The 21,962-nt window shown below is 38.2% G+C and overlaps 1 protein-coding gene across 2 annotated transcripts in view; it reads left to right on the forward strand.

Annotated features, from left to right (window-relative positions):
• Positions 1-203: 203 nt before the first annotated feature.
• nlgn4xb (neuroligin 4 X-linked b) overlaps positions 204-21,962 on the forward strand; it is a 37,734-nt gene continuing 15,975 nt past the window's right edge. Inside the window, exons 1-7 of one of the 2 annotated variants that reach the window (XM_038293352.1) lie at positions 204-696; positions 3,298-4,210; positions 4,709-4,861; positions 9,624-9,809; positions 11,877-12,327; positions 14,697-14,910; positions 18,076-18,200. In XM_038293352.1, the coding sequence (XP_038149280.1) occupies positions 3,742-4,210; positions 4,709-4,861; positions 9,624-9,809; positions 11,877-12,327; positions 14,697-14,910; positions 18,076-18,200 (1,598 nt within the window). In that variant the 5' untranslated portion in view covers positions 204-696; positions 3,298-3,741. Of the gene's footprint in view, positions 697-3,297; positions 4,211-4,708; positions 4,862-9,623; positions 9,810-11,876; positions 12,328-14,696; positions 14,911-18,075; positions 18,201-21,962 lie in introns of those variants that run through there. The other variant, XM_038293353.1, reaches the window with a different exon arrangement.

The raw sequence follows: 21,962 nt of genomic DNA on the forward strand, positions 1-21,962 counted from the left end.
TATGCGTGCATGTGAGATGGAGTGTGCAAGCAAGTGGAAAAATCCCTATTTTGACAGTAGTAATGATTTAACCATGCTCTACAGGTGTGCGTGAAGCCGTGCTTTTTACTCACTAATGTTCTTCTAAAGGGTCTCTCCCCCATTTCCCCTTTTCTTTCTTTTTTCAACCCCAGTCCAGCAGAGCTAGGTGCATATCATTGGATCAGTAGCTGCTGCCTGCCACACTGTCCAATCGCATCTAGGAAGAGAAAATAGAGAAAGAAAGAGAGGCAGTGAGAGGGAGATGGGGGAGGAGAAAGAAAGAGAGGAAGGTAGAGGGGGGGAGAGAGAGAGGAAGATTGATCATTTGGACGTCCTGGGCCCTGTGTTCAAGGAAGAAATACCTACATTCCAACTATCTGTGCTTTTGTTTCGTCGCTTTCACGTTTCACCGGACTGAGAGAGCCTGGAGGGCTGTTTTTTTCTTTTTCTTCCTTTTTCCCTTTCTTTTTTATATGGGTTATATCTATCCAAGAGACGTGCCACCACTACATCTACCAGCAGAAGCAGCAGGAGCAGCAGCGGTGTTGGAATATCTCTCCATATCCCATCCCGGGCACGTCGGATCAACCGCAGCAGCAAAAAACACGAGGCGATCATTGCGGTGAACAGAAGAGAACATGCACCGCGGGATTTCAGTCCGTTCAGCCCAGATGGGTACGGTGCATCTGTCATTTTCAGACTGTTTTTTTTTTTACTTACTGCAGCGGGGATTCAGATTTCGGTTTTTGCATTTTTTGGTGTGTGTGTGTCTGTGTGAAGGAAAGAAAGGGACGAGTGTGTGTTTTTGCCGTAGCTTCTTGCCGATAGAGATGCAGATGGGATATTCTGCCTGATTAGCAAACATTTCTACCCACCTCAACATCTTTCTTGTTGCATGCTGTTTTTATAAGTTGTTTCCATATGAACATTTACTCAGAGGGGAGGGTGGCAGGCGGTGGGTCTGCCTTGATAAATGGAGCGTTATTCATCAGCGTTGTGTGTGATCACCACTGGAATGTTAACTAGCACCTTGGACAGCACCAACACGACCCAGGAAGAGAGGAGATACTGATGATCGAAGCTATACTCTGACGCGGCTGCAGGTTATAGTTTCAAAGGAAGTGTCAGAGTGTGTAGGTTGGGGTGCAGAGGTGTGTGTGTGGATGTGTTAATATTCTTTCTTCAGGCCCTCAGAAAGAGCCGCCTGGGAAGCAGCTGTGTGTGTGTGTGTTTGAGATACAGAGTGAGAAAGAAAAGTGTGTGATCAGAGTGACCAAGACTACAGGCTGAATCCCATTTCCTGAGGTTTTCCCTACCAGACCCCCCCCCACCACCCATCAGTGGGCCCTCGGGACCTGGTTGTAATAAAATACTCTTTCTCTAAGATGCTGATGCATCATCTTATTTTCAAACCTACAAGAACATCTGAAAAAATAGTCATTAAAAAGCTATTCTGATTCAATTTAGAACGTGGCACACATGAATTATATTGAATTAATTACAATAATAAAAGTAAAGCATTTCTTTCTGTTCATTTGGATCATTGTGTCCTAACTGTGAAAACTATGCATTTTGTTTTCTTTTCAAGAAACTTGAATACTGATTATGTTTAATTTTAATTCAAACATCATCATTAGATACATAATTATTACAGGTAACCCCGTGTAGTTCAGCGGCATCTGTTGTCTCCCCCTATGAGAAATAAAGTATCAGTAAAGAAGTTGAATGGTCACACAATGCCATATCCAAGAGCATAAATGGAAAGTATAGTGGAGGAAAAAAATATACACAATGCTTGAGAAAAACTGCAGTCTTTAGATATGAGTAAAGCAAAGTTTACTTTGCATTTGAAAGAGATTTACAGAGCAAGTTCTCAGCACTCACTTATCCAGGACATGGGATTAAATGGTCTCATTCCTTTAGTAAGGCTACTTCTGAAGCCAGAGCCATAAAATTCTAACCCAATGGAGAAAAAGATTGGATGATTGCTCAGAGTAAATGTTTTGTTTTTAAATGAAATGCACATTGTATTTCAAGGTCCTTCATTCTAAAAAATGATGTTAAGATTCCATGGTCAAAACAGAAATACCAAGCCAAAATACATCAATCTTTGTGCAATTAATCTATAATCATAGGAGTGTCATTTCAAAGGGATGCTTTTTTTCTCAGGCACATCTATAAGCATAACATTAACATAAGCATAACATTAATGTGCCTGTTTACATCAACATCTATATTTTTCATGCTTGTGGAAAAATGTACTGTGCTTGTATTGCATGTGTTTTGTTATATTCAATATTTATAGATTTTTGTTAGGAAATGTATTGCCAACAGCAGTTCTAACCAACATACTAGATTTTTTAAAAGTACAAAATCATAGACTTTAACACATCTTGAAATATAGTGGTTAGTTTAGATGACCTGAGGATATAAATGTTTCTAAATATAGTGTACAAATGTTGGTACTAGAATACCATTATCTTCAGACATTGTTTACGGGAAAGATAACGATTATATGAATTAACAAGCAATAATATACATCAAGTTCAAAGATCTAGTTTTTACATTTTAAATTAATAAATTTTTTTATCTCTGTCATTTTAAATAACACAATTTGTCCCTTCATATATGAAAATGACTAAATATTCAAATTTGTGAGAATTTATTTAGTATTTATACCATTCTTTGTTGTAAGCTTGTCCCATAAAAATCCCAATTGTTATGGGCTGTAAAGGTAATTCCCTTAGTCTTCCCCATACTCAGCAGAAACAACTAGGAAACAAAGGGTTAAAGCCTTAGAATGACAGGCAACAGGATGGAATTGGATTTAGCTTATTGTGAGTGAGGTGAAGAAAGAATGAAGGTATGTGTGGAGAAGAAACAAGTGTGTAAGAGTCACATGTGTCCAGCCTTATGCTACATGCAGGTCAGGAGCCCCATGGTGCATTCAGGATTTAATTAAGCGTGTGACATGACACCCACCCTGACACACACACATGCATACACCAACGCCCTCCCCCAACTAGGTCCTGTGATCTGTGAAACTGTCTGTAGTGAGGATATGACACAGCAGCAGCCCTGACAGCCTGACACCAAGTTAAGCTGAGCGGACAACATCTCGTTTGGCCCATCTATCACTTTCATATCTATTTTTAAAAGTAAACTGCAAGCAAAGTAGCTCAGCATATACCTGATAATGTGCGTGATTATTCCACTGAAGACTCATTAAATTCCTTTTTCATTTCTATTTCTCTCCCTCTCCTCTCTTGCTTCCAGGAGACAATACAGGCTTGTTATGGGGGTGACCAGAAGGAGATAGTGACAGAGGAACAGTGATGCCACTGTTTACATAACGACACACTCACACACATGCATCTAAACACGTATATACCCACAGGCACACATGCAGGCTCAGATTGCCAGTCCAGGACACACACTCACTTAAACTCTTCAGCACATACATACGTATGCTCACACAGAGTAGTGACTGAGTCACTGCACACAAAGAGGCAAAGACTCACTGACTCACACACATACGAAAAGGGAAAAGATTGCTTTTAAGAGACAGAACTGTGTGCAGTGTGTGTTATGGGCCAAGGTGAGCAGCAGCTGCGAGTTAGAGCTGGATACCTGTAAGGGATCAGCAGAGACATAACCCTCAACCTGCCTCCACTACCTTACCCTCCTCCTCCCCCTAGTTTCCCATCTTAACAAACCGCCATGTCTGAACTGAGGACCAGCAGAACTCTTCCTCCCTCCCACTCATCCCACATTGGATTTTCATCTCTCCTCCTCTCCCTTTGCCTCTCCCTTTGCCTTCAGCCGACCTCATTGTCGGCTGAGCAGACTGTGCCTGTCATTTCAACGGCGCACGGCCGTATTCGTGGCATTCTGACCCCTCTGCCCTCTGACCTTCTGGGGCCTGTCATCCAGTACCTGGGAGTACCGTACGCCAGGCCACCAACTGGGGATCGGCGGTTCCAGGCGCCTGAGCCGCCTCTGCCATGGCCAGGAATACGGAATGTGACACAGTTTGCTCCAGTGTGCCCGCAGTCTGTGGATGAGAGGAGCATGCTGGCAGATATGATGCCATCCTGGCTCACTGCAAGCATGGATATAGCAGCAACTTACCTTACTCACCAGAGTGAGGATTGCCTCTACCTCAACATCTATGTACCCACGGAGGAAGGTGAGTGAACTTGGCAATGTGCACTAAGTTTAGAGGGCTGAGATGGTTAAATATGCATGTGGGGTTAAGCTTGGGATTACATGTTATGGTTCATGCCCTAAAGTGAATTCATGGGTAAGGGCAATGATACCATTGGCTGTGTCAAATTATTAAAACATGACAGCGAGCTGTTTCTGCTCACACTCAGGCTTGCAGAATAAATAAATAAAGATTTTTAAAAATGCGCTTTGTTTTCTCTTCCCCTTTTACATGCCGCTGGTTGAACTGACGCTTAATATGCAGACACCTGCGTCAGTCGCTAAGGGGTTTACGGATTTACTTGTAGAGGAAAATGGGAAGGACACAGGCTTACTCATGCATACATATTGGTTAATACACATGCATGCGGATCTTTGCACATACACACACATATCAAGGACTGCTCCCTCTGGCATTTGGCGGTTAACTAATGTCACCTTGATGATTTGAACACATTGGTAATCTGTCTGTCTATCTCAGACATCCATGAGGAGGGGGGGCAGCGGCCAGTGATGGTCTATGTCCATGGAGGCTCGTATTCCGAAGGCACTGGGAACATGATGGATGGCAGTGTGCTTGCAAGCTATGGCAATGTCATTGTCATAACCCTCAACTATCGCCTGGGAGTTTTAGGTAAAGAATCAGTTATCTTAGTCATCTGTATAACAATTTGCTGTTATTGGAGAGCAGGTTGCACTGTTTGAGTATATTGTCTTGTTTGCTCTTTTTCCAAAGTAAAACTTGAACTCACATTATATGACATTTATCTATTTCATGTATTTCATTCAGTGTTGCCAGTTATAATCAAATGATTAAACATGTTTTTCTATACATTGTTAATGATTTGTAAATGTTTGACATGCATGAAACATTTCATGAAAGCTCTAAGTGTCTTTCCTGATACATTTAACATGTTGCTGCTGTTAAGTATGTTTGGAAGCCCACAGTGGTAGAGAACAGAAAACAGAGTTCCTTCTTGTGTTTATACTGCTTGAAGATATCAGCTTGGATTATTTATTTTTTAGTAATCACATTGCTTTTGGAATTTTCAGGCTATTCATAAGTTATAAACTGCAAAACAGGAATAGGCTAGTTCAGTCCAGGTTTAAGGGTTTTATTAAGTATTAAAAAGGATCTTTCTGGTTATTTCGAGGTTAGTTTCAATGGCTCCTTTGTCAGAAAGGACAAGTGGGCCGAAAAAGCTAGATTCTCTCTCATCATTTGCCCTTACTCCTTAGCTGTACCACTTTAATTTGCTCTTTCTTGCCAAGGTCTCTGGGTTTCTCATTCCTTTTTGTAATTTTGAGGGTTTGCAGAGATTTAGCTCTACTTTGTTCTTCAAACAGATATTTCCTTAAAAAGCCAGGTATTACCTGCATAAGGAAATACTCTTGCAAATATTTTCTTACATTTTATCTACTGAGCATCTGGTTTGCATTTGTATGAAGATGTGTAAAAGTCGGTATATCTTTTCCCTGTTTCATCTTTCTATGCATCTCAAAATTTAGTGTAAATAATTTGATTTCCAGTCAAGTGAAGCTGAAACATAATTTTTGGACATTTATAACATTATGTGTATGAATGTATTGCACATACATGGCCCTGATGTGCACACATTGCAGCAGTGATTTCATTAAAGATATTACCTAATCTAATGCTATGATGTGTAGATTTTCTGTCTGCACTGCTGAGGATCCCTTAACTCAGCATGAAAAATGTATGTAGTGGAGACACTCTAGGGCACTAATAGTTTATATATTGTCAAACTATCATCCCCATGCAATTTTTTTGAAAAAGAAAAAAGGCCAATTTAAAATTAAGTTTAATTAAAATTTATAACCTTCTACATTTTTATGCTATAGCACGCAGTCATTTTTTTCATTTTCCATTTTCACTGTCCATTGCCACAAGAGTCTAAACTCTGATTTTATTGTTTAGCCCTGCAAAGGTGCTCTTAATGGTCGACTTTGTTTACTCAGAGCAGAATAATTGTAGTACATGTAATGGAGTTATCTGTATGACATTTATTCCAATATTTCGTGAGAATCTTTATAGAATCTTGAATTTACTTGACTTTACAGCTATTTCGAAGCTGCAGCTGTCCCTGTTGTTATTACAGCTCTTTCTACCACAGTGTTTTTCTTTCACTAGACAGTCCATTAATAAGATTGAATAGATTTTTATTGGTTTTATCTAATAATATGTCTTCTGGGAAGCAATCTTGCAAACCACAATAAATAAACGTAACAGAATAAACACTCTAAATATACCCTTCAGCATTCAAATTTTTTTTATGAGTTTTACTTTTTAGAATTAAAAATTGAATAAAATTGCACTTTTATTTAAGGTTATATGTACCTTTTATAAAGCTGTAACAACAGCTGAAATGTAGTGGAGAATTCATACTATTTTTACCATCTGGGTTATTTAATCCTTCAATGAGCTATAAAAATGTTAAAACCATCAGTGATTTTTATTTTTATTTTTTACCCCGAGCATCGTTCCTCTCCCTCTATTTCTTTTATTTGAATGAAAACATGTTCAGTGTCCCTTGTGGAAGCACAACCTCCCTGAAGCCATTTTTTCCCCTCCACTACTGTCATCGACTTGAATCTGATCCTTTTTAACTCCATGGCTCTTCTACTCGTTGCTCTGTGAACAAGCAGAAAAAAAAAATTCCCTTTGGTTTTCTAATTTTACTCGAGCTTAGAAATCCAAGAAGCTGAACAAATAGATCTTTAAATCAATTTAGGCTCTTTGTGGCTGCAGTTATCAAAATGACATGGCTTTAGAGGGGGCACATAAAGGTTAAAACATTTAATGGCATAAAGCATCATTTACTTAGCTGTACTAAGAGCGAGAGTATTGAGTTGTTTATGTGAGCGGAGTATCTATGGGCTTTTTCTACTAAGTGCACAAGATGCATATTTAATTCTATGGGTGATATTGATATTTTTTTTATAAAAACAATAATAGTTATATATGAAATAGGCCTTGTTTCATTTTTCCCCACTTAAATGATAAAAGCACAAAAGTAAAAATAATTTTGTTGCATGAAGGCATGAAAGGATTGGGTAAGAGGTTCTGATCTTGGAAGGAAAGCCACATGTTTGGCTCAGCTTTAATTAAAGAAATTATATTTTTTTTATTAGATCAGAGTGATGCAGATGGGAAATGGAGAGAAAGGCAGGCCATCCAGCAGGTCTAGAATCAGTCTTGGGATTTGCTGCTTACAGGCATTCATGCCTATGTGCCATGCACTCTTACAGCTTAACAATGAGGTCACCGCAGGCAGAACATGTTTTGTTGAAACCCAGACTGAGCCAATTTTAAAATGTTTAAATGTCTTTAAACATTGAATCGCAAGGCTTTTATTAAATGCAGGCTTTTTTTCTACCTCTCCAGACTGTTGTAGATTTTAATTCTGACCTTGTGGAAAATTGGTGCCTCAAATGTGATCGACCTTATTAGCTGAATATTGAGCAAGTCTAGATGCTTAAATTTGGCTTCATTTTGTCTTCACCCCCCCCCCCCCCATTTGTGTGTTTATGACACCTCCACCAATACAATCTTCAACATGATCATCACCATCATCATCCTCATTTCAAGTAGAAACATCACCTTCCTCCTCCCGCTGTTCTCCATCATCATGAGTGGATGCATGAGGTGAGCTCATTTACACGATGCAATACTCTGTAACACCATTAATTTTTTGCTTATTCTGCAGTATTCTCTCAGGAATGAAGCGTGGCTCTGTGAAACTGTGAACTACTTGAACAGCTTTACTTAAATATTGCTTGAATGCATATAATCCTGTAAACACTGAGAATGAATACAACCCTGATATTTTCCTTTTTGCTCCAATGAAATCGCTGACAAAATGCACATAAGTGAAGTAATACACTACTTCAGCCTTTCCTTCATGGTTATTATACCCTTTTTGTGCCGGGGGTTCATAGAAATGAGCTTCTGCAGTAATGAGATATACTGTGGCAAAATGAGCCATTAGGATCTTCTATGTTTACTTAATAATGTCAGTAGAAAAGGGAATAAGGGATGGGTGTGGGTTTAAAGGCAGGCATGTGTGGTTTTCTGCTTGTGTGATTTCCAAGGACTGTGAATGCACTGTTGTGGTTTGATCCAGTCTGAGATAAAGTAGGAACACCACTGCTTTTTTTTTTTACGTTTCCTTTTTAAAACTATGATAAAAAACACTGCCTTAAAAAAGTGGCTATACTCTATGAAATGTCCCAGTTTTGTCACAGCACAACTACAGGCTTCATTGGGCTTTATAGGCACATTAACATATAATTTATAGTTTTTATAGAAAGGTGACGGTTGCATCGTTTCACAAATGTTTTACAAAAACAGCCTGACAAGTTTCCAATACAGTACATTTGTAATTAGCCTTTTTTACACCAGTACTTCCAAATAAAACCTAATTCCCCTGCAATATTTGCCCCTGTGAACTTGGGTTCCTCAAAGTATTGACCGAGAATGACTAAGAGGGACTAATATCGTTAAAAACATTATATATTCTTGATGACATATGCTATGTTCAAATGCATTTGAGTTTTGAACGATTTTTTATCTTTTATTTTTTGAAAGGGATAAGTAGCAGTACCTTGAAGGATAGCAGTTTAAAAAATACAAATAGATGCTTCTATCAAAACGTGTTTATATATTTTTTAGATTATGGTAAATGGCATGTACTTATATAGCGCCTTTATTCAAGTTAGGAGACTTGACCAAAGCTCTTTACACTACATTCATTCACCCACACACTGATGATGGTGAGCTACATTGTAGCCACAGCTGCCCTGGGGCTCACTGACAGAAGCGGGACTGCCGTACACTGTCGCCACCGGGCCCTCTGACCACCATCAGTAGACAATGCAGGTGAAGTGTCTTGCCCAAAGACACAACGACACTGAAAGTCGGAGTCGGGGCTTGAACCGTCAACCCTTCGATTTTAGGGCAAACTCCTACATCCAACGCCACTGTTGCCCCAGAGATTATCCAAACTAATGGTCTTCAACTCACTGGCAAATGGTCCACAGAAATTCTATGTTGATACCTTCTTAAAGGTGCCGTGCTGCATGGAGTTTGCATGTTTGAGTTCTTTTTGGTTTCTCTAGCTTTCTTCCACAGTCCAAAACAAGACTGGTAGTTTGATTGGCGTCTTTAAATTGCCCATAGGTGTGAGTGTGTGTTCATGATGATCTGTCCCTGTGTTACCCCACAATGGAATTGCAACCTGTGAAGGTTGTAGCTTGCATTTTGCCAAAATGCTGCAGTAGATGAGAACCAGTCTACTGTGATAAGCAGTATTGCTAAGGGATGGATGTTTTACAGTGTTTTAATATGACTTTCTGTTATTTCTGCATTCTTGTAGGGTTTCTTAGCACAGGAGACCAGGCAGCAAAAGGAAACTATGGCTTGCTCGACCAGATTCAGGCTCTGCGCTGGGTGAAGGAGAACATTGCAGCCTTTGGTGGAGATCCAAGTAGGGTCACTGTGTTTGGATCTGGTGCTGGTGCATCTTGTGTTAGCCTCCTTACTTTGTCCCACTACTCTGAAGGTAAAAATATAAAAAATAAGATACAATTTGGGGAAAAGAGTAAGCATGTTGATGAGAGTGTTCTGAGACATCACACATTTAGGGATAAAGTGCATTTTATATTTGTTGGCATGACTGTAAATAAATGCAAAAAGCCCTAAAGGCTGTGTGTTAAGGCTTTCATAAGAAATACAAATCTTTTCTTTTACTCTGCTTTTTACATAAACTTTTTGTTTATGCTAAAGGTGCTGTCGCTACCCGATCCGTACCGGAAGCACGATCCGTACCATCAGCTCATTTGCGCGTGCGCAAACAGAATAACTTCCGGTGGCAATATTTCCTTTTTCTTACTTTTTTATTCTTTTGTATTTTTTAGAGGCATGGGTTTCTTTTTGTATATCTTTGTATTTTCGTCAATATTGCATTTTCTAAAAATAAAAAAACAGAAATACATAAAAAAGTTAAATCGCCTTGTGATAGTTACTTTGACTGCTCTGAGCATGCGCAAATATACGTCACACAGCGTATATATTTACATTTGTTTAAATATTTGATTTACTCTGTACTTAACTATGCACTCCAGCAGTACTGATCCCACAATGGATTCATTTGCTACCTTTCGTGACCTGCAGTTTTTCATTGATAAGGGAACATTTCCCAAAAATTTTGATTTTTATTCCAGAAAAATTACGTCAAGCAATACAATGGATTGAATTTAAAAAGCATCCATTTCTTCCAGAAAAGTCTTCAATATTATCTTTACGATGTAGTTTAGTATTCTTTAATTATTTAAGGATATAAATAAAGTTTTTTCAGTACCGTAATTACTTTATTTTTTGGCGACCCGGAAGTTATTCTGTTCGCGCAGGCGCAAATGAGCTGATGGTACGGATTGTGCTACCGGTACGGATCGGGTAGCGACAGGTGCACCACCAGTGTTTGGTTCAGTTTAATTTTTAATTTCAATGTAATGCCTTTTTCCTGTTCCTATTTTTTCACTCTATTTGACATTTTAACTATAAGTTATATGTAATTCTGTTTTGTCCTTCTTTTTTATTACGTTCAATTTAGTATGTTCAGAAGTTTAATACTTTACAAATATATTTTTTAGTTCACCTAATTTAACATGATTTCCTATGGTTGTTTGCATGTTTGTCATTTTAAATCTGCAAAGGACAGCATGTTGCATTTAATTGTATGATAAATGTTCATTATACTAAAAGGCTACCTGAAGAATAACTAACTTAAATGTAGTTTGTTATTTAAAACTCTTTTAAACTGCTCTTGGGAAACTGTTCAATGTGTATAGCAACGAGACAAACTGGTCCTTCTCCAGCCTTTGTCACTTTTCCTGGAAACAGTTATTTAGGCATAACCATGTTATTTTTCACTGTTTAACATTAAATTAATCTAAATATTTCCATTTTTCTGTCAGCTAATGTATCACCATTATTCCTGCTTGCTGTATAATAGAGTAATAGAACAGAGTTGGAATTTTTTAAGATTGGGTGAGTGGTGGCCTTGTGGTTAGGGCATAGGGCTTGGAATCCTGAGGTTGTGAGTTCAAAACTCACTCCCACAGACTGCCACTCTGTCTCCCTGAGCAAAGACCTTTAACCGTACACTGCTTCCCGGGCTGCCACAAATGGCAGCTAATTGCTCTCCATGGAGATTTTATTTTTTGTTGTGCCATGGAGATTTTGTTGCGCTGTACTTGTGACAGTGTAATGGCAATACAACCCTGGAAAAGAAAAATAAGATTTTTTAAATTCTTACTGAAACATCAGTTTTGAAAGGCCTAACTTCATGGCTGATATTTTAAGATGCTGATTTTGATCTAGCACAATATGAATGCCGGATAGAGTAGTGCATTTTAAGGCTGTATACTGCTCTCTAAAAATGGTGCCAATAGGTATGTAAATATTGCATGATGTTTTAAGTCTTCTTTTAACCCGAAATAGACTTAGATTAAATTTAAAAAGGCTTAAAAAATATTTTATCTTTGCTATTCTTAATATTAAAAATTTATTTGGTTATATGTCTTTTGTTTATGCATGCACAAAACTTATATGCGCTTTTTTGTGTTAGATCTTTTCCACAGAGCCATTATCCAGAGTGGCAGTGCTTTAGCTAGTTGGGCTGTCAACTACCAACCAAGCAAATATGCCCGGCAGCTCGGCGAGAGGGTCGGCTGTGGCATTGATGACAGCACTCAACTGGTCACTTGCCTCCAGGGCCGGAGTTACCGTGAACTGGTGGAGCATAATGTCTCTCCGGCCAAATATCACACTGCTTTTGCCCCGGTGATTGATGGCGACGTTATACCTGACGACCCTCAGATTCTGATGGAGCAGGGAGAGTTTTTGAACTATGATGTGATGCTCGGGGTCAACCAAGGGGAAGGTGTGAAGTTTGTGGAGGGAATCGTGGACTCTGAGGATGGTGTCACAGCTGAGGACTTTGACTTTGCCGTGTCAGACTTTGTGGATAGTCTGTATGGCTACCCAGAAGGCCGAGATACACTAAGAGAGAGCATACGGTGAGTGAGAAAGTGAAAAAACTATGCATGCTTTAACAGTCATATGACATTATGTGATGTATGATTTGTCATCCTTCTCGCTTGGAATAACCAAAGTCGATAAAAAATAGGAAAAAAGGGATTAAGGTTACAAATCAGATGGACATTATGTAGATTTACCTCACAGTGATGAACATTTAATTAGTGGAATGACACTGCAGAAGAACTTAACTGTCCAATAAGCAAAGATAGTAACAACACATATTTGTAGAAACAGAAGATAAGAGCTAAAACTTAATCTCTAATCGGTGCCCTTTATGTTCATAGAATCCTGCATTAGCTTCGCTATACAGCTTTGTTATGTAGAATATAGGAAAAGAACCAGTGATTTAAACTTCACATTATTTTTTATGATATATTTATTTATTTTATCATGTTTTTTTAAAACTGAAAATTAAGATTTATTTCTACTGATGCTAAGCATATTTTAACATATTTATTACTGCAGTTAAGAGTACTTATGATGGTTATAGTACCAGTAAGATACTAAGCATTATATGGACGTATGAAAAAATTAAACTCTCAAATGGCTACTGTCCTAAGAATTTATCAGGTGTGGCTTTTTTCTCTTTAAACAGTAGCACCCAGTGCAGCGGTAAAACAAGTTGTAATTTAAAGGCTTTGTCAATTAAAGCTAACCTGCCAATTAAAATGTTGAAATACTCAAAATAACAAAAATGAAAATGGTGAAAGAATAACTATCCTATAGAGTAAATAAATTATTTAAAAAAGCTTTTACAAGAGATAAAAACAGTTCTGGAAAAGTCCTAAAGAGTCTTCAACTATTATAGATACAGTTTTTTTGTGTTTTTCTGGTCTTCTGATGTTTACCACTTCTAATAATTAGTAGGCTAGTATAAGTGTCAAAAAGCTGGTGGAATTCAACCACCAGACAAAATGTAGTAAATCTTATCTGTCATAAGCATCTTTAAACAGCTATTAGCCTGAACAGAGTGGTTAAAATTACTAAAAATAAACAGCAATCCATGTGTATTTATAATGGAATATTATCTATCTCTAAGATTTTCTAAAAAGAACAAAATACCAACATTTTTAAACCTAGCAGACTGAAAACGACAAATTCTTAATTCTACTGCAACACTTACAACAGTTATCGATTAAGCCTCACAATCTCTTTATAAATAATAGAAAATGCAGTTTCCTACTATGTAATTTATTATACCTATTTAAACTTTCCCGTACTTAGCATCTAACACATGATTAGAAAATATCTATTTTTGAAGTAACAATTTCCACATTTTTCTTTTTCTATACACAAGATGGTAACTCCTAAGAAGGGTGCATTCACTGATCAGAAAAATGCAGGACTTTTGAGGTTTCAGCTTTGTATAGTTGATGATCTTTTACCAAAGTCATAAAAAATGCATTTTTATGTTCACAAATAAGCAAAATATGAATTTATTGTTTCAGTTTTAAAGCATAATTGCAAAAGTCAGACTTAAAATAATAACAGTTGCATTGCAATCTCATCCCTGCATGCCTATGCAGTTCTACTATGGAGAAAAACACACTTCTATACCAGCAGGTATCAATGGCCATTAGATAAAAGTAATAAACTATTACATTAAATAAAAATACAATCTCAGAAATGATAAACATGGCAGATTAGACTGGTATCTCTCACTATTACAACCCCAGATACATTGTTCACAAAGTAACTGTAGCCCATAAGAATCCATAATTTGCTGTGCATAAAAAGCTCTGTGTTGCCAAGTAACAAAGTGATTGCTGCACTTCTTTCTGGACAGTAACATCCATTAGTCAATTTGTTGTACTTATTGGTCTGATCATCGTTCTGCTCTCAACTCCTCTGTACTTCTCTCCTTCCTGCAGTAAAACTGCCCTCTAAAGATTTCAGATACTCAGCTATATAATGTCAAAGTAGACATGGACGATTAATGAATTTAGCATTTAACGTGATCTGGCAAGCACTTGTTGGTTATTGTTTGCTTGTACACACATTGGGTGTGTTTGGTGGAGATCATTTAACTTGATCTGTCAATATGTTTTTTGTTGCCTTCTTTCCTTGTTTCAGAAATAACAGCCAAGCTTTTCTTTTTGCAAGGACCATCTTGTACTGTAGATGCCATTCGTTTTTTTTTTCTTTACAATGTTTGGCCATAAAATGCTGTTAGAAACTGTTATGCCAGCACCACTATTACTACTCAGCTTATGCAATTATTTCCTAGCTAAAACTTAACTAACTAAACTTAAAACTTAGTTAATTAACTCACCTTGCAGAAACTTTTAAGCACAAATTACTCTGCATATTTAGTTTAGTAAAGTAATTTCTAATGTGTTTTGTTAAGGTTCATGTACACTGACTGGGCTGATCGCGACAACGCAGAAACTCGTCGGAAAACACTGGTAGCACTTTTTACCGACCACCAGTGGGTGGCGCCAGCCATTGCTACAGCTGATCTCCATGCTCAGTATGGATCTCCAACCTATTTCTACTCGTTTTACCACCACTGCCAGAGTGATGCCACCCCACCTTGGGCTGATTCTGCCCATGGTGATGAGGTAAGATTGCTACTGTTTTTATATTATAATGATAATATGCATATACAGCCTAGAAGCATATAATAATATGGTTCTACAGGTAGGCTGATATTTTAGGCAAATGCTTTTAAAATATTGCTAAAGAATCTGGATTTTTTATACGGCTGGTACAATGTTTATTTACAATTACCATTTGCAGAGACTTTATTTCATTTTTATCCATCCATCCATTTTCCATGACGCTTTATCCCAGCCTGTGTCAAGAGGGGTGCTGCCGCCTCTCTAGCTGTCTACGGCTGAGAGGTGGGGTACATCCTGGAGGAATTCATTTTTTGTCTTGATACATATATTTATATTTTTTTTAAACAAAGCGGAGTGTGTATGACGTCATCCGTCATTTGTTTCGGCCCTGCTTATGTAATTCGGAGCCTGGTGGTCTTACTGTGGATGTTCTTCATCGGCCTGCCTGAGAGAAGAGACTGGAACGGTCTGTGTGCTGGGTATTGGCGAGTGGAACACCATCCCCCTGCATCTCAATGCGTAAAGGACAAGGTGGAGGGAAGGCTGCTCCCAACAGCCTTCTTTGCAGCCATAACCAGTCTCTACACAGGCACCTCCTCCGCAGCAGTGCAATTACCATGCCAAATGGTGATGTAGATAGAGAGAACGCATTTCACCACACAGAGCAGACGAATGTAAGAATATTGGCTGTCAAGGTGGCTGAGGGCTGCGTGGACCACTCATGAGATGCGTCAGTAGTGGATCGGTGCCTCCTCAAGGTGTACTGATTTGAGTCCACAGTGACATTGATGGAGTCTTTAGCCTCAATTACATTACCCGTTTGAACTCTGCCAGACATAACCGGACCACGCTAAATCTAGTACTAGTTCAACAAGGAACCAAGCTTGGCACTGTTAACTGATCCAAGCTCGGTCCGAACTTGGCACGGATTGGTTTCAGAGGGGTAATGTAAATGGGGCATTTGATGTGGGTCATGGCTATCCCCTAAAAGCACTTCATGACTACCAATGTTAGGTTTATAGGTTGGTAGTCATTCAGGTCTGAAGCACTTAAGGACAGGGTAAATATTGGTGATCTTTAAGCAGGTATGGACAGATAGTGTAACAATTAGTTGTTGGAGATGTCTGCCACAACCTCAGACAGCTGTTGTGCACAGTCCACTAGTATCTGTCCTGGTATGCTGTTGGAGTATGCAGCCTTAAAATGGTTGATTTCCCTAGAGGTTCTTCTTCACGTCCGGTGTGGTCACATTGATGGCCATGTCACCAGACTGTGGTGATATAAGTATAGTGCTGTTGGGGTCCTTAGATGGAATATAGAATCTGTTAAGTGTATCTGGAAATGGGGGTTCCTTGGGCATTTTGTTGCATATTTGATGTGATGTGTTTGATGCAGTTAGTTTTTTCCTTGCCTTGGAGTGCTAATGCCTCACCTGTCCGGAGCACAGCATTCATTCCTTCCAGCAGAGCTCTGACCTTAGCATTAAGCCAGGGTTTCTTGTACAGATAATAAGCTACTGTTTTGATGGTGGTGACATTGTCAGCACATGTAGAGTTGAAGCTGAGAACGCAGGAGGTATATTCCTTTGGGTCCACTTCTCTCTCATATGTAGCTGCCTCTCTGAAAACTTTTCAGTCTGTGTACTGAAACAGTCCTTTAACAAAGCAGTGACTGTTTTCTTTCTTTTCAATATGCTGCCAACAGCAGGATGGAGATGTGGCCAGAGAGAGCAAGATGGGGTTAAGGAATTCTCTGTGTAAACTGTGAATGCTAGTGTAAAAAATCGTTGAAGGGTCTTCATCAGGTGCTACCAGTCTGTAGCTGCCGAGATCCTTCAGATGTTTTGTCTTTAGGAACGGTACTGCACAAATGGTTTTCCACAGTTGTGGTACTTCTTCCTGCCTTAGGCTCAAGTTGAACATATAGCACAAGTGCTAGTCAGTTCATCTGCACAACAGATCAGAAGCCTGGAGCTGATGCTATCAGGACCTGCAGCCTTTTGCACCTTGAAAACTTTTTGAACGATAACCTGAATCTAACTGTACTAATGTCTAATAACTAGGAATAAATTGAAGAGACAGCAGCTTTGATCATCAACGCTTTTACAGGAAACAGTTGGAAATCTGCAAAAAGTCAGTTCACTCTGATTCCAAGCTTAAATAAGCTTCCTTTTCAAAGGAATGATAAAGTGGTGCAGCTACGCCTGTAAGGTTATAGCATACCACAGGGTTCTACACATGAGAGGTGGCTCAGCACCACTCCAAAGGGATGGTGTTGAGCCACCTTGCGAGACTAGAGCGGAGCTTTCACTCACTTTTATTACCTCTTATTTGATGTCAAAGCTGTGAGACATGCTGGGAGCTTTAGAAATGCATGCTGGGGTGGTAGTTGCTAGTTGCTGGTTTCTTATGGGTATCTATGGCACAACAGTGCTGCTATCCATTTATCCCTGTGTACCTCTGTGCAAAACTTGGCAAAAGATGTAAATGAGCAAATAAAAAAAAAAAACATGTATATAAGCAATTATTTTGTTTTGGATTAGTCATATTCACTATTGATGATAGGTATATTCTAATGAAGGCTAATTGATTAAATTAAGTAAAAAATATGATTCAACAAAGTACAATTTTGATGATGTGCAAAGCTATTCAGTTAGGTTACTGTAGTTATTTTCATACTATTCCTATCAAAGATTTGTTTACTTTTTAGCTAAAATAAAGCTGATGCAGGCAGAAAAAAGAAAGAGACAAAAGAAATATATAAAATAAATTTAAAACTGTGCTCTAAAGTTTGGCACCTATTTAGGCATCATCAATTGCACAAGAACCGTTGGAGATGATAAGGGTGTTAATGTGCTTATCACAATTTGATCTGCAGTGTGGGTAGTTGTTTTCACTGAAATTCTGAATTCTTGTTTTATAATATTTGACAAGAGAGAAGGAGCTAAGGTCTAATTTTCTTTTAGATTAGTTTAATACCAGCTTGTGATTGGCTATGAAATTTTAGGTCACTAATGCCAGTCTTCTTCTTTTAGGCTTTAAGCAGATTCTCTAAAGCAGCAACTGTCTTTTGGGTGTAACTTCTGGCAATCTTTGAAAGCTCCAAATGAACCAAATGGATTTGATGTATTGTATAGGTTTATCCAGTGTTTGTACGTGTGTGCAGGTGCCCTATGTGTTCGGTGTGCCTATGGTGGGTCCCACTGATCTGTTCAACTGTAACTTCTCCAAAAATGACGTGATGCTGAGTGCAGTGGTAATGACTTACTGGACCAACTTCGCCAAGACTGGGTAAGCTTAAAAAGGCTCAATGATGTGAAACATCAATCAGATGGAAAAGGTTTTTCATTTTCTTTCTGCGGCAAAAGCCTATGAAAAACAAAGCATCTCCTTAGCTAATTAGCTTTACTGTGATATCAATTTCTAATCCCTACCCAGGAGTAGAAGGGGCCTATTTTAATGAATGATGATCCAGACATCTAATCACATTTTTAAAAGTAGCATAAATGCACTGATTTATCCTCCCTTTCCCCCCATGCCCCCTTTGTTGTTTTTGTATGACTTCACAGAAACAACTTATATGGTTATTTGATTGTGGGCAAGGGACTCTTGAATTCACAGAAGTAAATCCCATCCAGGCTTTGAATGATATATCCAAAGTCTATTTTGTTATCAAGATGAAACGTTTTACACCTCTTCACTTTGTAGTGATAATGCATTTTACATAGGACAATTTTTTTTGGGTTAAATAAAAGCAATTCATATAGCTATGTATTGATATGTTTTTTTTTAAATAAATATAAACTTTATTAATGCTAATTGGGATGATAGCACTTTTTTCTCCCCTTATCCCATTTTTGATATTCTTTTAATGCATTTCAGATGTATTAGCAGAAAACACTGTTTAAAGGGAAAAAATAATGAGCTGACAGGTGAGGGATATGCTTTGGTTTTATTCCTTCAGGACGTCTTTGGTTTTACGAGGAGAAACTTATCAAAATAAATCATGAAAGAAGCACCACAGATTATTTTGGCATTGATCGTATCATAATGTTCTTTTCTTTTGTTTTGTATTCTTTTGGCCTTGAAGTTACACACTTTCTTTTTTCTCTACTCTGTCATTTTGGAGGGATGGGTGCTTACTCAAAATGTTAAATGAAAAACTACTGCCTGTAGCTAAAGGATTCTATTTATTAAACTGGAAATGAGATTATCTGCCAGCGGCAAAGAAAACATAACTGTGCAGGAGAAATACCACTTTAAAACTTTGCAACCTGACAATACAGTACCTTTGCCAGGTTTGTGTGCACAAATAAGGAATTTGATAGGTGCTGTGATACCATAGGCCTATTCAGATTTTAAAGATTATTCTACTTTTTTGCATGGGGTTTGCTTAGATTTTAACTGCTCTTTCCCTTATTCTAACACTATTAAACAACTAGATATAATAGAAATGGGTAGCCCCAATTACCCTCTTTCCAGACAGGCCACTGCAGTCTTGACCTGTCCTGTTTTCTGGATCAGCCAAACCATAGCAATGGATTTGCACAATACAGACCCCCTGCTCTGTCTTCTTCTGAACAGCATCTTTGTGTAAGGACTAACTTGGGTCCAGAGAAAAGACTGTTCCCATGAGACCATAAGTGATCTGCTGTAGACATGATGTAATTGAGGATGGCGAGGGGAGGGACTTTGAGGGTTGCTTCCTGGAAGTCCAATATCTCCAGTTTTAGGTGGGTAAAGCCCCAGGGGTTCCTGAGTACACTGATAGAGTTACTTGATTAATCTTCTCACTGTAGATTCTCACTGCAGCTTCTTTTAGCTGCTTGAATCACCTATGTCAGTTTTTTTCCTGCCAGATTATACAGAAACTTGTTCCTATATTTGGGCGTTTCTTCTTTGGTTCGATGCAGGTTCCTCAGATGTTAAAATAACCATTGTTTTATTTTATGTGTGGATGATGCTACAGTTTCAGCAAGTCTGTCCAGTAGCCGACGGTTCAAAAACCTCAATGTGGTCAAAGCAGGCCTGTAACATCTGCTTTGACTCATCAGTCTCTGTCCTCATGATCCTAGCTACATTCTTAGAGGTTTTCAGTTTTTGCCTGCAGGTTGGAAAAAGATAAAGCATACAAGTTATCAAAGGGTCTTAAAGCTTCATGGGAAACTATCCCCTCTGCCTGCTTCTTTTCAGATATAGTAACTTGGGTCCAGTGTGTCTGTGGTTTTTTTTGGTACATTTCCCTCCTTATTGTATTTTGATTATTCATTTGAGATGTCTGATGATGTCAAAGACCCCAGCTTCTCATATGCAGACTTGTAGTGGTCATAACAAGTAAGATAACTTCAGCTGTGAATGAAAGGCTTTACAGTTTATAAAAGACGACTCCTTTCCTCCTGATAATGGTCCGTTCGAAACAGTGAGGAGCCTGACATCGGAGTCTTCTGTCCAGGCTATCTTTACTATGTCAGCTTTTGGTAAAGCAGAGGGTGGCAGACTCAGGATGTCTGAATTTTTTGTGCTAAGAAAGAGAGGCTGATCTGTATTTTTTTTTCCTGCAGGGAGCAGGCAGGTGAAAAGATGGAAGCAGTGATCATGTGCCAGGACAATATGATCAAAATATTAAATTTAGCTGCTTATCTATGTCATGATGACACAATGCTGTTGAGATGATACTACCATTCAATTCACTGATTGAGCTTGGGCTATTTTGCAGCAATTTTTCATAACCATCATAATAGTTCTTTGTAATTATGCTCTGCTTATTGTTGGTTTACTACTTAAAACTTGCACCAAATACATTATTATTATATTGCTTATGTAAAGCTTAGCTCTTATGACACTGATAAGATTTGTTTTTCTCTCTGTACTCTAACACTGTACAAGACAAATATAATGGCTGAAAATTAACCTATTTTATTGAAAATTTTGCATTATTTTATTAATTTCAGGTTTACTCCACTGGAATTATTTTAGATTTCATCCATCTTCTCCTGCTTAGTCCTTGTCATGGGTGTGGTGGGGCCTATCTCCGGCAGTCTATGGGCGAGAGGCAGGGAACATCCTATACAGGTCACATGTTTATTGCAGTAGATACATCTTTAATGTATAAATTTATCTAAACAAGCACTATGTTTCACTATTTGGAAAAAGACCTTTCAAAGGTTTTAACTCTGACATGCAGAAAGAATGAGGATGCAATAAAGCTGTGACATTGTGTTATATTTGCAGTTTCTAGCACAGCCAGAATTGTCATTACCCCTGCAAAATCACCAAAAAGAGGGATGTGAATGGTTCAGTCCACTCTTCAATTATCAGTTGGAAACTTTCACTGAAAAGAGGTTTTTCTCTCCTGAGAGCACCTCAGACGATGATTGAACTCTGCGACAACTCAATTTAACCAGTGAGAGGCGCTGATCCCTGATGTATATTTGTAAGCTGCGTGGGCATATCAATCTTCACCTTGTGCACTTGTTTGGGTGTTTGTAGGGCTTCAAACTATAGATGCCTTTTTGTCTGCACATTCAGCAAAGTCAGCAAAGGGTATTTTAGTTTTCAAATGGATTTTTCTTTGATAACATTTTTTCTTCTGATGCAAAAACGTAATGTCCATTAAACAAAATGCAGTTTCTATAAAAATAATATGTGATTTCTTTCTATCATTTTGCGAAAAGTACAGTATATTTTATTAGGCTTTTACACCACAGATCACCAAAAACCAATAGAACTTTTTGAAATAGAAAGGAGTAATACATGGCTTTAGATATTAGCTTCTTTTCCATTGCTTCTCAATCCTGGGGCTTTTCAAAACCAGGTTGACATTTCAATATGTATTTACACTCTCCTGGGGCTTTGGTCCTATACCTGAGATGGGCCTGAATAAAATTTTCAGGGATTGAAAACAATATTTTGCGTTCAGGTATAATAATAATAATAATAACAACAACAACAACAACAACAACAACAACAATAATAATAATAATAATAATAATGATAATAATAATAATGATAAATGACCTGTCCAGGGTGTACCTTGCCTCTCGCCTGTAGACA

Source organism: Cyprinodon tularosa, unplaced genomic scaffold (genome assembly GCF_016077235.1).
Source record: "Cyprinodon tularosa strain WSP-4 unplaced genomic scaffold, ASM1607723v1 ctg324, whole genome shotgun sequence".
Lineage (NCBI taxonomy): Eukaryota > Metazoa > Chordata > Actinopteri > Cyprinodontiformes > Cyprinodontidae > Cyprinodon > Cyprinodon tularosa.